This window comes from Myiozetetes cayanensis, unplaced genomic scaffold (assembly GCF_022539395.1).
Source record: "Myiozetetes cayanensis isolate MyiCay16 unplaced genomic scaffold, myiCay2020 scf30, whole genome shotgun sequence".
NCBI lineage: Eukaryota > Metazoa > Chordata > Aves > Passeriformes > Tyrannidae > Myiozetetes > Myiozetetes cayanensis.
Window position 1 is genome coordinate 1,177,621 of NW_026087522.1, and position 15,420 is coordinate 1,193,040.

The 15,420-nt window shown below is 45.9% G+C and overlaps 1 protein-coding gene across 1 annotated transcript in view; it reads right to left on the minus strand.

Annotated features, from left to right (window-relative positions):
* PPP2R2A (protein phosphatase 2 regulatory subunit Balpha) overlaps positions 1-9,507 on the minus strand; it is a 29,228-nt gene extending 19,721 nt beyond the window's left edge. The window contains exons 1-2 of the mRNA XM_050325711.1: positions 9,382-9,507; positions 6,761-6,835 (exon numbers count right to left, since the gene is read on the minus strand). Of these exons, the coding sequence (XP_050181668.1) occupies positions 6,761-6,835; positions 9,382-9,388 (82 nt within the window). The 5' untranslated portion in view covers positions 9,389-9,507. The remainder of the gene's footprint in view (positions 1-6,760; positions 6,836-9,381) is intronic.
* Positions 9,508-15,420: the final 5,913 nt, after the last annotated feature.

Consider the following 15,420-nt stretch of genomic DNA (forward strand, 5'->3'; position numbering starts at 1 on the left):
CAAGAGCACCCTGAGGTACCACCACACTGCCCAGAGCAATGGCCCAAAGCAGGCCTAAGGAGCCAGAAAGTGAGAACCAGAACATCCACCCCAGGAAATCCTGCTGCAAAAACCATCAGCAAGTGAACACACACGGGGTATCGAATCATTACCAAGGTATCAATACTTTATCTCTGAAGATAAGACTCGTTTTTAGGCTTTCCCCCATTTTCCAAGGCATCCAAGAATGACCATGGCCTTTTCTATTCCCAGCTGACTGACACACTGACCCTACAAAAGCAGTATTTAGCTGGGGCACGTTGGGAGAACACAACTGAGCCACAGCAACCTAACAAAGCTGTAATTAAATATGTTCCACTCAAGCTTGAAACCCAGAAAACTGTCCTGACATGGTTATTTTGACTGCAAGACCTTCTTGAAAGGGATTATTCCAAATTGGTTTGGATCAATAAATACTTCCTGCATTTATCTGCTTTCCATTTCATTGGGACACGGTAACTGCTGTCTCTGTTCACATTCACAACCTAAACATGTACCTAAGCCAAGGCTTTTCATTCCTTTCAGTCACTTCTTTAAAAGTGCAAAGCCCAGTTTCACGTGATGGCTGAGCACTGACTTGTTCTGCTAAACTTTTCACTCCACACCAGAAACACTGCAGACAGTCATGGCACTGCATACTACAGAGCACTGAAAACATGAAAAAATGCCTGCAAAACACCCTCGAGGCAGATATTAAAACATCTTATATAATGCAGTTACTCTGGGAGCCCAGTGTTGCCCACAGATGAAAGAACAAACCGGAGCTTTACCGTGGTACCACCAGTAATTGGTGTTTTTGCTGCAAGAGGCACAGCTCACAGCAGATTTAATTGCCTGCACACTTAAACAGCAGCTAAAAACAAAGGCAGCCTAATTCTACAGCGTTTAATGCAAGACAATACACATCAGTTTAGGTGAAGACCAAACCCCAAACAAGGGATCCATTTTTCAAATCATATTAAGGCTGATAAGACACCGATAAGAGAAGATTATCATTTGTCAGATTAGCTTTTAAAGTGCTTTACAGTCAAGCAATCAGTAATAATCCATCTCCCATTTAAGTGGCATTATTTTCTACAGCAACTTCAAAGAAACTCCACTGGGCTGACATTAGCAAGCTGGTTTTACTAACAGAGCTACCAAACACTAAGCAAACCTCATTTCTGCCTGCGTGGCCACAGCAGAAAACCTCTCCACGAGTACTAAAAAAATCTGTCACTTAGAATAATGCTGTTACTGTAACAGTATTTTATTGCTGGCCTTCAGATAGCATACTTTGAACAGTATGCTATCTTGAGCAGCAAAGGTTTAAAGTCCTTTTCAGCAGCTGATTTTACCATTGGGAGCAGCACAGCACGCAGAGATCGGGGGCTTGTGCTGACTGGACAGCAAGTCCTATAAAGACACCAACCCTCTTGCAGAGCTCCTCGTGTCCCTTGGAGCCACTTGCTCACCCTCCACGCTCTGCTGGTGAAGGCACACGCAAAGCTCTCGAGAATCACACCAGGGTTCAGCTCAGCCTGAAAATAATCCCGTCGAAAAGGCCGATTTTACGAATTTTTCAGCTGGATCAGCTTCCCCAACAAGTTCACTGTGCAGTGACGTGAGCACCCCGTGCCAGCAGGGTGGGAAGGAGCGCCTCTTTAAGCAGAAATGCTGCCAAACATGTAGCTGTGGCCTAAATAGGCAAGTCAGGAGAGAACAGAAAGAAGGGGGAGGAAAAAAAAAAAGGCAGGCAGACAGTACAGGCAGGAACAGCCAGCTCTTAACTCTTCCCTCAGCACTGTGAGTGAGTTTGGGCTTCATTTCAGCCCTCCCAACACCCGTTCTGAGAAGCTCCAGCTACCACAGAAAGCCATTCCTAGGGTGGGAATACCCCAGCCAGCACTGTTTACGTTGCACCTTTAAAAGGAAAGGGTAGAAAGGGTCCCAAAGCTGCTCCAGAGCCGTAACCCGGCAGGACTGCTCCTGAGGACAGGCTGATCAATGAAACACTTCGTGTTTACAACACAAACCCCTCTTTCCAACTCATTTTAAGTTTAAGACACAGATTCCAAGAGCAGCAAAGCCTCGCAGAACAACCAGAACAGCACTGGGCAGCTTGACTGACAAGCTGAAGTGCCCCAACTCCCAAAGCCATTCCAGAGAGAGGACTGAATCACTCGTGGGGAGCTGAACAGCCACGGACTATTTATCTGTTTGCTAAATGCTCTTTGTTTTGGGGGACTTCCCACTCTAAAAGCGCACTCTAGTCCATCCAGAGCAGCAGTTCCTAGAACACAGTAGCCCATTTCTCTCTCTAGATACAGACAGCCATTCTACAAACAGCTGGAGATAAAAGAGCTAAAATACAGAAGTAGACTCAGGAATACAGGACTATAACCAGGGGTCTTTTTATTCATCTTTTTATTCATCTACAAATTACTAGTAAGTCCTTGCTCCTTGTACCTGATGTTACAGAGCGTCACCACAGCCCTCAAAACCCCAAATTAGCTTCCCTCCCACAACTACATCCCAATCTTTCCTCAGCAATATTATCACAACCTCACGCTGTCACTTCTTTTCTGAGAATTGCCATTCCATCAATCCCCATTAAAAAAAGCCCAGATTGTGGTAAATTGCCTTTTTTTACAGCACTCCTCATTCCTGGCTTCAGTTTTCCTTACTCAGAGATAACACTTCTCATGCACTGAAGACAAACTACCAGTGCTGAAGCAACAGCAGTTCCCAGTCCTGCTCTGCAATTTTGAAGTCTGTCAAATATAAATTATCAAACTGCACTTGAGAGATGGAACACACCTAGAACCAAACACTGAAAGCATTCCTGAACAAGGGATTTGGCCTGTTTTGGCTCAAAAAGAGGGACCATGAAGCAAGTCACAGGTTATTAACAAAGCAGCACAGAATGGTTAAGCATCAGACTTCAAAATTAAGGCAGTAATCAGCACCCCACAGCAAATACTCAGGTTCTTCTTTCAGAGACATTCTGGGCACAAAATAGTTAAACAGCTTGTGAAAGATGACCAGTAATTACTCAGGTTTAAAGCTTAGGATGTAAGTTCCCAGCTCCCAGCCTTGGACCTGGACTATCAGACTTTTACATATCTCTGAATTACACCTGAAAGAACACTCAGATACAGCAGCTTCACTCTCTTCCTTCTGCCAAGCAATTAAACAAATCTGCCTTAATTTGTTCTGAAGTACAAACTCACTCCATTAGGCAAGTGTCTAGTTTGGAGACAGTTTAAACTCACAACCTTTAGTTGTTCCCAACTGCAGTTGCTACTGTGCACTAAGAAGACAACCAAGTACTTCTGGACAATTAAGTCTTCCTTGCACTGAAACTGTGATGGCACAGAAGAAAGAAATCTGTGCTTTAGAGACACTTCTGATGAACTGGTTGTTGAACTCATCACCAGCAATCACTCAGTGGTCTCCACTGGAGAAGTCCTGCCTGGTCCAGTGTCCTGGCTCTGGATTCTCCTGAGTACATGGAACAAGCTGAACACAGATACGTTGTAGGATTGGGCTTCAGCAAGACAAATATGAAATTAAAAAGGGAGGAAAACGATTTCAGAAACAGAGGCAGCACCAACTCCAACCTTTGCCCTCATACAGTGGGCTGTTAAATCACAAAAAGGCAAACTCCTGCCACCACTCAAAATTAAATACCCCACTTATAAGGAGCTGGCACTGAAATTTCAATTTATAACCTGCTTTCTGTGCTTAAGTGTGACCTGACAGGGCCAGGCCACAGCTAAGAGCCAAGGATAAATTCCACACATACCAAGGGAAGAGAGGCCAGTTCTGCTCCTCACGTTCATGGTCCTGCTCAGAAAAGCTGTGCCACAGCAGTGACCCAGGCAGGCCCCAGACACAGCTCCATGGCCACCTTTCCCCAAGCTTTAGTTACAATTTCTCCTCCTCTCCCTTCCCTGTCACATCCATCCATCACCCAGCGCTGGGAGAGCCGGAAAATTAAAAACTCGGTATCAGAGTTCATGTTTCAGCCACCAAAGCCATCAAATATTGACTTTGTAACAACAGCCAGCCACTCTGGCCTAAGTATCCACGGAATTACAGGTTATACATGTGATGTGGAGGCTGCAGGTCAGAGCTGACCTTAAACAACACACCAGGACTTAAACAGCAGCATTCTTGACAAGCTTTTTACAGTTGCTGCCACTGTTACTGGATTAAAAGTGTTACTCTCCAAAATGTTCTTCCCCATTGGCCTGTTTTAATAGACAACACCACTGACTGGTGCCATGAAATGCTGCAGTTTTCCTGGTTAACTCTGCTTTTAGTTTAATTTAAGCGTAAATATTGCAACACTGATTTACCAAAGGGAAGGGAAGGGAAGAGAAAGTGAAACTCCCATTTCTTTGGGGTTGGTTTCCAGGGCAGTTGCAGCTCAGGTTTGTTTTCAGTGAAGTTGCAGCATTTTGGGGGTTTAAAATCTTGAGCTCCAAAGCCACTGAAAACCCCAGAACTACACACCCTGGTACTATCATATACAGATTGGTACCCTCCTTACCACAGACATGGCTGGAGTGCAGACCTGTTCACTGGCAGACCACAGTGGTTAAACACTCATCAGAGTTTGAGACAGCCACATTTCCTTCAGCTTTCACCCCAGGGATGCCACAAGAAAGCAGATGGAAAGGCAGGGAGGGAAAAGAGGTCCTCAGTCTGCCCTTGGACCCACCATCAACTCAAGGACCAGAAGCTGCTGCTCTCATTTGTGCAAGAACACCCATGGCCCTGTGTCACAGAAGTGAACCTTAAAGCCAGAAATACAGCCAATAAAAGTTAAAAATGCAACCAGCTTGATGCGTGATGGGCCCTTCCAACAGACTCTGTGAAGCAGAACAACTCAAAAGAGCTGCTTCCAACAACTTCCAGCGTGGATTGCGGGAGCCAAACCCACAGGAAGAGGAGAGAATGTCAACAAATTAATCACAGGCAAGCATAACACCAATGATACAATAATACTTGGGACCTCTCTCCAGGCAGTTCAGTTTTAGAAGGTCTTGCAGCATATTAAGGTTTGTATCTTCAGGCTCACCCTAAGCCAGGTGTGATGACAACAAAACAAAACAAAACTGCTCTTTGGGTCCCGAACTCAGAAGGCTCCCTGGTCCCTAAAATCAAAGCTGGGCATTCTCCCCAGGCTTTGCAAACCAAGCTCCTGAATTCCTTCCCAGGCCTCCCTGAACCCCACCCCTGTGACTGCAGCAGTCCCAGCGCAGCTCCCGACCTGCCAGGAGGCACCTTTCGTAACAACAAGTGCAACCCTTCCAAGCAGTTCAGGAAGTTCAGGACAGGCTGTCGTTTCCTCACTTCTGCATTTCCAGAGCCCTGTGAAAGCCTCTTTTCTCTGCAGAAGTTCATTATTATTACATGCATGTCAACATGTCTGTCTTAACAAAGAGTTGTTTGCAAGCGCCTGCCACGCAACCACAACTTCTTCAATATTTGTATTTAATTAAGGATTTAGTTTGATATGTAAATAAAGCAAAGGTTACAGAATTTAAGGTCTGACAAGAAAAAAAATTACACCACATTTAAGAGCAGTTTTGAGTTCAAGCTTTAAAAACTGCTTCCTGAAGGATTTGAAATTAAATTTGGAGTTGTTACCAAAACAACTCTTGTTTCCAAAAGCCATCTTTCATCTTGCAAACGACAGCAGCCTTTGACAGTGCATTGTTTGCCACATGCTGCAGCTAATAAATAAAAACAAGTCACTCATGTTTATACTGGTCTTATTTTTTTTTTTGGCCTTTGGAAGCTAATTTGAACCACATGTCAAATGGGGAAATAATGGAAACTGTAGTTACTGCTTTTCTAAATATAACATTAATCTCACTTGTAAGTCAGAGCATTCAAGATATGTAAAAAAAGAAAAAAAAAAAAAAAACAACCAGGAATTACATAAGTGACAAGGCCAACTGCTTGCAAAAGAAACATTTTAACTCCTGATCTTACAGGCTGCCTCGTGCAAACAAGGCTTTTGTGGCCACAGAAATTCAGAAGTCAGAGGCACTTCCCTCCAGAAGAAGATCACAGAGGAGGTTTTGCTCTCCAGCACAGAGGAAAGGACCACTCCTCCAACGATCCCAAATCCAAGGAAAAGCAAATAACCAGCAGAGTTTTTGCAGGGACAATCAGAGGCAGCCATCTTAGTGGAAGATGACACTTGTCACTGCCAGCTCAGAAAAGTTTTAGACAATCTCCACTATCGTTTCAAACACAAACCCGCTCTTTCTGCAATAGGCAAGCACACAAGAATATTCACATTTGTTCCTCTCCTGGTTAATAGGGGCTGGAAAGATTGGGAAAATTACTCTATCTAGTACTTAGATCTTCAAAGAGAACAATTATTAATTAATTCTCACGACACCTCCCTGTGGAATGCAAGTATCACATTCCCCATTTTGCAGATTAGGAAAAAAAAACCCACACAAACCAAGAGCTGAGTGGCAGAAAAATCTTAACAATCTTGGAAAACAATTCCAGCAAAAATAGTTAGGAAGCCTGAACTTTTTTACAAGTGTCCAGGACAGGGCTCTCAAACCACAGTTTAATCCTGACTGTGGGTATGGGAATGCAGATTAAGGGTCTGTTTGCTTTGCTCCAGCCGAATATTCACTGATTGCATCCACATCTCCCCCCTCAAGCGGTTAAAAAGTCAGAAAAGAGCAGAAAACGTGGCTCTTACCTTCTGCTACATCATCATCTACAGCGCCTTTCACCTGAGAAAAACACCACTGAATGTCATTTCCTCCTCCAGCTCCTAAAGAAAGAAAAAAAAAGAGAAAGGAACAATTCAAAAGCTGAGTCCCCCCAGCGCACACAATGGTTGCAGAGAGCACATTTGGGAGCCTGAGCACGCCCACTTCCTCGGCAGAGCCCGGGCAGCACAATCACAGCCACCCTCCCCACCTTTTCCCTTCGGAGATTGTTTTTGTCAGCCTTCAACGCCAGGGTTTGTGGAAAACAGGGGAGCACAGGCAGGGGGAAAGCTCCTCTCACCACCAAAAACCAACCAGCTCTGAATTTAAACAGCACGGATTTCATAGGAACCTTCTTCCTACTTTAGCAGAACCCTCTAAACACACACACACACACACACATAAACAACTTTAAATATAAACCAAACGACTGTAAATATAAACTATCAGAGCTGTACATTTTCGGAAAATTCCAACCTCCCCCTTCGACACGAAAGCCAAGCACACGATTCGCTTCCTCCTCTCACCAAACCTACACGCTAAAGGCTAAAGAAAAAGAATTTTACCACATTTTTTAGAGTCTCTTCGCAGAGGTAACCAAAGCAATTACCAGCCTGGGAAAATAATAACAATAATAAAAAAATAATAATAAAAAAGGCAGCAAATCCGAGCAGAAAAGCAAACAAGCAATGGGATGGGAACGAGTTCTACTACCATAGAAAACGGATCGGAGAGAAAACTTCAGGAACATTACTGCCTCGGCGGAAGGCAGTGATTCATTTGAACCCTGCCACCAAAACACACACCAAAATCACCACCCATTTCTTTTGCATTTCGTTCCGAGCAAATCACTGCAGGGCTGAGGACATACAGGAAGAGACAGAAATGGGCTTGTCTCGCTCGGCTTTTTTTTTTTTTTCCTGCCTTTTTTTTTTTTTTTCTCCTTCCCCCACCCCAAAGACACTGTCAAAATGGAACTTTTCCTGCACACACAACTCGAACCGGCTGAGCAACAGATGGCATTTCCACATTAATCCAGAGCTCTGGGAGGGCTTTGGGGATAACAAAGAATACAGGAGAGACTTCTTCCTAAGTTCAGAGAGCAGGAGGAAAAAAACCAAAAACAAAACAGTCAAAGAGAAGGAAATCAGAAGCCCAAAAATAATCTTTCCAGAAAAGACCGAGTCTCTCAGAATGACAAGTGCTGGAATAGAGGGGTGCACTCTGCATTTTTTGCTTGCCTTAAATTCTTCCCTGAAGGATTATAGATGCATAACCCGACAAGGTGAAGGCAAGTAACAGCACCCATTTATGCAGGAAATGGCAAAATACCTTTTTTTTTTTTTTTCCTGCTCTACAATTCCCCAAAAAATCCCACAACCCATTTTCTTTCCTCTTCCCCCCCCTCCAACCTCTTCATTTGTCATTCAGCAGCTGGCACCATGGAAGCACTTAAAGGGGACAGCTTGGAAGGGGAAAAAAAAAAATCACTGCTCCTGCTACTTCAGGCTGAAATTCTCTTTTCCATACAATTTACTTGAACCAAGTTGGCACTTGCCCCCCCTCCCTCCCCGACTAAAACAGCAAGAAGAGGGTGGAGCATGTGCATATGGTGTAGGGGGGGAAAAAAGGCAAGGCACAAAACCTCCCAGAGCCTCCCATGCTCTGCTCCTCCACATGCCAAGCGCTGAAAAGACAATTCATGTGCAGAGGAGGGGGATGAATACATTTCCAAACGAAGGAATCGCGAGGAAAAGTAAAGAGGGGGGAAATACCCTCTGCATCCACGCTTCTAAGGCCACCAACAGCACTTCGGGATGCAAAATGGGGAGGGAGAACGGGAAGGAACGAGGAAAAAAGAAAAAAAAAGACACCACAGGAGACCTGTGTTACTTAATTACACCCTGTACCCAATTTTAGTCGCGTTTGCAGATGCTCAGAGGGTGCGACTGTCCCCTGGCCACCGCCTGCGCCTGGAAGCTCCCCGTGCACAGCAGCACAGCCCCGAAAACTGGGGAATAAACCCCAACAGCAGCCCCAAAAGCCTGGAGGGGAAAACTACTTACAAGAGCATGTAGCGACAGGGCACGGGGGAACGGCTTCAGAGGGAAAGGGGGCAGGGTTGGGTGGGATACGGGGGGGGAATTCTGCCCTGGGAGGGCAGGCAGGCCCTGGCACAGGTTGCCCAGAGAAGCCCCATCCCTGGAAGTGTCCAGGGCCGGGCTGGACCGACCTGGTCTGGTGGAAGGTGTCCCTGCCCAGGGCAGGGAACTGGAGGAGCTCTCAGGTCCCTTCCAACCCAAACCATTCCGGTGAGTCCACGGGCACAGACCCACCCTGCCCGCGAGCTCCTCAACTCCAAAAAAAAAAAAAAACCAAAAACCCACACCGCTCCCACCTTCCGCGCCTTTCCCACCCCCCCCACCACCACCACCTCGAGACGGGAGGGGTGGGTGCAAAAAGCACGAATTCCCAGAAGGGAGAATTATCTTTAAAAAAATAATTAAAAAAAAAGAGAAAGCAGCAGGAAGGCGGCGGGCAGGAGCGGGAGGGGAGGGAGGCAGCGGGGCGAGCCCCCCCGAGCCATGGGGGGCCGGGCTGCCCTTACCTGCCATGTTGTGCTGGCGATAGCGGCGGCGGCGGGGCCGGGCGGCGCGGGCGGTGCCGGCGGGGCAGGCGGCGCGGGGCGGGCGGCGGCGGCGGGCGGCGATGGCGGCGGATGGAGGCGGAGGAGGAGGAGGAGGCGGTAGTGGAGGAGGAGGAGGCGGCGGCGGCGGCGCGCGCGGTGGCGGGGCTGGGAGCGGCCCTGCCCGGCCCCCGGCGAGGAGCGTCCAAAATGGCGCCGGCCGAGCTGCGGGTGACGTCAGCGCAGGGCGGGAACCGGGCCGCCCTCAGGAGGGAGGGAGGGCGGCGCCGCCATGGTCCCCCCATCGCCCGCCCCTCTCCTCATGGCCACCCCATCGCCCGCCCCTCTTGTCATGGTTCCCCCCGCCCGCCCCTCTCCTCATGGCCACCCCATCGCCCGCCCCTCTTGTCATGGTTCCCCTCGCCCGCCCCTCTCCTCGTGGCGGCCGGGCCGCCCCTCCGCGCCCACATGGCCGGGAGACGCTGCCCCCGGGAGCCGCTGCCCTCCGAGGAGCCCTCTGCCCACAGGCGCGCCGCCCTTCGTGGAGTACCCCGGCTTCGAAGGGACCCACCGGGATCACGGAATAACCCACCTTGGGGCTGGATGATGCTTGTGGGTCCTTCTCAACTCCTGGCCCCCTGTACAGGGCAACGCAAAGAGTCCCCTCGGTCACCGAATCTCAACACCTGGGAACACTGTCCAAGCACTCCCTGACCTCCAGGATTACGGAATATCCTGAGCTGGAAGGGACCCACAAGGATCATCCAGCGGAACTCCTGGCCCTGCACAGACACCCCAACAATCCCACCCTGTCCCTGAGAGTGCTGTCCAAACACTCCTTCAGCTTTGGTAGCTTTGGGGCCCGTGACCAATTCCCCTGGGAACCTGTTAAGTGCTCAACCATCCTCTGGATGGAAAACCTTTTCCCAATATATCTTATCACTCAAGTATCTCCCCTTCATGTCCTTCAGAGCATCTCCCCCTCGCTTGTCCTTTGCTTTTGGGATTTTTCCCCCTTCCTCGCTCTCTCCTCGTGCAGCAGCAGCCATAGGACCTGTTTGCTGCACATTTTCCACCCCCCTTGGATGCTTTCCACGGCGTCCGAGGCTCTGATTTCACCCTGTTCTCATTGCTATTCCCTGCATACACCAGCCGTGCTCCTGAGCCATTTTTAGCCTCCATCCACCTTTCACACTGACAGCCAGCAAGATCCACAAAGAAAGGCTTCCAGCCGAGCCCAGCTTGGCACAGCTCCCGCTGGCTCGGGAAGGATGGAGGCTCCTTTTTAGCTCGCCGGGTCCCGGTTACAGCCTCAGCTGTACTTAACTCCAGGACTCGGATAATTGAGTCAGTACAATCTATTTAAGATCTTGTGAAAGTCATCAGTTTCCCTGCACAGATGTTTGTGCAAACGTTTTCTTTCTTCTCGGGCTGGGTAGAGCTTGCTAATCCAGATTTTCACTTGGAGATTCATGAGCTCATCCTGCAAACCCAGCGCTGCCACAGACTCCTCGGAACAAGCCTCCCAAGCCCTCACGTACACCGATTTTGCATTTCCAGCTCAAAACACCTAAGAGGCTGCTTTTATGAAAGGGGAGACCATTGAATTGCTGGTCAAACCCAGCACAAAACACAGAGCTGTGGGAACTGGGCACTGCCAGAAACACAAACACACTGCCAGGCTCCCACCAGAACCCCACAACTGGCCCAAATTACAGGTTGCTTTGGACAAATGCTGATTTGTCTCTACATCTCTGATTAAAAAAAAAATTGCACACACAAATGAAGTCAAACTTGGAAACAACAATAATGTTTGAAAGAGCACTCAACATACATGGGGCGTTCTGGAGGACTGTGACTCACCTAAGTTTGGGAATCTCTGGAAACAAGTATTTTGTTTTGAGAGCCATCCAAAAAATCTGAAAAACAAACATACTGCAAGTTTGAAAACAGTCACAATGAAAACAAACTGGGTTTGAATCACTACAGCACTAAGGCCCTGAACACCCAGGGCCGTGTTCCCCAGAGCTCAAACTCACTCAGTTCTACAAATCTGTGGCCGTGTTTAGTTGATGACAAAATCAGAATTAAAGCTGGCATTCTTCCTTTTAGAATTCCTTAAAAACGTTCTTTTCAACCTAAACAGAGTTCTCCTGCAACTGTTTAGCAGGAAAGTTTGCACATTTAGTCCAGTTCACCCATTGCCTTCTGTACAATTCCTGCAGAATTTGCCCTCATAGCAGAATGAGCACTGGTTCAAGAACTTTTGTTGCTAAAAGAAAATAAAAAAGGCAGAGGCCTGCAATTAGCTCTGTAATATAAATTAATGAAGCTTTAGTACATACCTTATAATTAAATTAAAATCCCTCTCAGGAAAGATTTAATATCATGGTGCCAGGACGATGGATCATGACTCCCAACATTTCAGGTTTTTGTTGTGAACTAACTGAGCTACGGAATATAATGGAGTCTAATAAATAAATAACATTAAATCACAGCCATGGTAATTAGTAAGACATCTTGGGAACCACAACCTTGGCTTGGGTGTTCACCTGCTTGTTAATTCAGACAACACAGGTATTCACACTGGTATGAATGGTTGGTGTAAATTAGGCAGAGTGTGTTTTGCAGCTCTAATTCAAAGTTTGTCAGCACATACTTTGATTTCACTGGAGTTTGAGCATTTGCTCAGGTGCTCTGGGGAGACAGTGACTGCATTATGTTAAATTTATACACAACCACCAACAGCACAAAGCTTGAATGAGCATTTACCTCCTCCAATCATGCTGTAATTACTAATTCTTACTCTACACACAAACCCCTTCAGCTCAGACTAAAGACCTCCAGGAAATGGGAGGGACTTACAGGAACCAGGACCCACAAAAATGCATTTCTGGCTGTATTTGTTGTGAAATTTGTCAGTGGACTACACGGACTACATGCAGAGGGGTCAGTTCACAGCAGCCTAAATCATGAGCTGTGGAAGTTAGAAAAGCCTGAAAATCAAAATCTAAAACATGAATGGCAGCCAATAAAAATATACATTAATGTCAAAGGACTGATCAAACAACTAAGGCTGCAAAGAAGAACTTTATCAGCAACTCATTTTGTATCTGCTTTAGTTTCCCAGTAATTTGACCTGTTAGACAAGACTATAATGAATTATAACAATTCAGTTTAGAAATAAAGGGAGCAATTATCACCAAAATTATCACTGGAATTTAGTAATAGCTGAGCCATCTGAGGTCACATGCAGGTTAACATCAGGGCACTGTAATTCCCTGCAGCAGTCTCTTCATTCTGTCCAGCTTCAAGTGTCTCAGTGAGAGCTTTCCACTGCCTTTTAGCACAGCATTTCACAGAAGAACAGCCCTAACTCCTAGGAAATGTTTGTTAATATTCACCCCCTGTTCCCCCACTCTTAATTTCACATAAACAGCCATTATCAAACCAGGTTCCACCTGCAAAGCCCCAGCTGCCAGTGGCCAGAGATTTTCAGCCAAAGCCAAGGTTTAAACAAAGGTTTAAACATCTCCAGTTCCTGCCTCACTATCCTAAACTTGAGCACTATAAAGATATTTATTGTGCCCTGTTCCAAAGTCACTGGGGTTTGTTTATTTATTTTTTTTTTTTTTGGAAAGGGAAAAATTAAAATTAAAGTCTCTTGCAGTTCTCAGCATCTGTACTGTTGGGGAGCTCATGGAGTGGTTTGGGTTGGAAGAGACCTTAAAGATCCTTCAATTCTGCTGCCATGGGCAGGGACACGTGGCATGAGAAATCATCCTCCCTGATCACTCACTGGGCACTTTAGCTGAAGTATTATCAATGACAAAAAGCAGAAGAGGATGACACACAACTTTTAGTTCGCTTTACAGGGGCCAGTAATTTCCAGAGAGCCATTTCCCAAAGAAAACAGCCTAAAAAAAGTCCCATCCAATGGTTCTGGAACTGAGTGCCCCAAACTACCCATCACTGAGCAAACCTGTGCAAGGGAAGTTCATTAATTCTGGTAAACAAGCAGCTTGTGTCATCTCAAAAGTGTAAAGTTCACTGGATTAAAGCTCTGCTATTACAAAGGGAAGCCTCAGCCTTTTTTTTTTTTTTTCCCATAAATTATTAAGGCTTTTTTTTCTTAACTTTGGCCTTGTGCAAGAAAACAGAAGAGCTAATTAGTCTTGGAAAGAATTTGGTGTGCTCTTTAAAGCAGTAGTTTGCAAGGCAGGTTTAAAACCAGCTTCAAATTTGATTTGTTTAGAGCAGGTCTAAATGACAGTGATTGAAGCCACCATTTGCAATGTATTGGTTCAGTGGATTATTTAGGTGCAATCTGTAGAGGATTCACACACCTGATCTTTTACAAAGTTTAGTTACTTCTATGAAAGGATGAGCCCAAGCAAAAATAAGAGAACTGGTATGGGAAATTTAATAATCCTGTTGAAACTAAAACTGCAGTGATAGGAGAGAAGATAGGAGGTTCACAAAGCAGAGGTTTAACCCTTCCTGAAATGTAGTGGCTACAAAGTGCACAGTCCAGGATAACCTGGCACTGTGAATCTTCCACCTCAGGATAATTTGGACACAACTGGGAAATCTGGAGGGTACTTGCAGTAGGAAAAACAAACCAACAACAACAACAACAAAAAAAAAAGGCAACAAAATGAGAAGAGCCATCCCAGGTTAAGTGCCACGAAGACAATAGGAGGAGCTCAAGAAGCAGTTTTATTGCACCAAAAATGATTAAACACTGAACTGAAAAATCTGAAAAAGCTGCAGCACATCCACTACGAGGCACTTTCAGGCACAGCTTCAATACCCACCTCCTGGGAATAGTCTAAGTAGAGCTGCTCCCTGCCTAAGGGTGAGAGATGCTTTAGTCCTCTCCAGCCCCACTTTCCACCAGCCTGCAGAGAAACAGATTCCTCAGCTCGAAAGCACGACTTCTTTGCCCCAGTGACAAAACCAAGCTACCCCAAAACCAATAAAATCCACGCTCTGAGAATACTTTGAAAGCTGTTGAGTTCTCAGAGGTTTTTATGAAACCTTTTTGCTTGACAAAAGCAGGAAGCTGAGAGAGCAAGTGTGTTAAAAACACTGCGCTGTCCATAGGATTTCCCTGTTATTTTTAACAGTGGGGTTTAGCATCTTCTATTTTAGATTCTTACCCAGGCAAAGTGCTTTTATGCATTAATTAAGTTAACGAGCTATTCTCCTTCACTGGGAGCTGGAAGAATTACGCCTGCACAGGTGCATTTCGAAAGGTTAGACATAAATATGAGTTTAGCTCGAGCCCTGTAGTTATCTTGGTGTATCACTGGAGCTGTTGTTACTAAAACACCCATGAAGAGCCAACTGATCTAAAAGGAGCAGGATCAGCTCTTTGGAATCGTGGCTTTGTTCTTTGAAGAAGCCTGTAATTTTAGCAGCATTTTGCAGCAAAGGAGTTAATTGGTAGCTCTGTGTGGGGCTAGCAGGGAGTATGAACTTATCACATCAGTGATCCCACTTTGCCAGGAGAAACCCTCCTTGAAAAACAGGGATTGTGATTAAATACATCATTTAGAATGAAATGCCACTGGAGTCTTTGAACTCGGGCATTCCTGGCCCTAAGCTCTAGACAAGCCTGGTACGTTCAATCAGCCTCTCATGGTGTTTAAAGGGTGTGAGCACACTGATGTCCTGAGCCCTGGAATCACAGAAAGACAGGAGAAGTTCAGCTGATGTTTTTTCCAGGAGTTTTTAGCTTTTGATTCCAGAGGGAAAGGTGAAAGTGTGACTTCTAAAATAAAAACAACAACAACAAAAAAGGAAAGCAAATGCACAGAGCCTAAAGATACTATCTCTTTAAAACTCTCCTGATTCTTAAGCTGAACTAGTAATTTACTGTGAGTAGTAACACTATCACTGTAGTATTGCTCAAGTCAGGCAGAAAATGCCATGTGCAGGTAAGTAGCATGATTGGCTTTAGTCATTCATTAACTTACTCCTTGATGGAGGAGTTTATTTACCTTTTGGTTTCGTTTT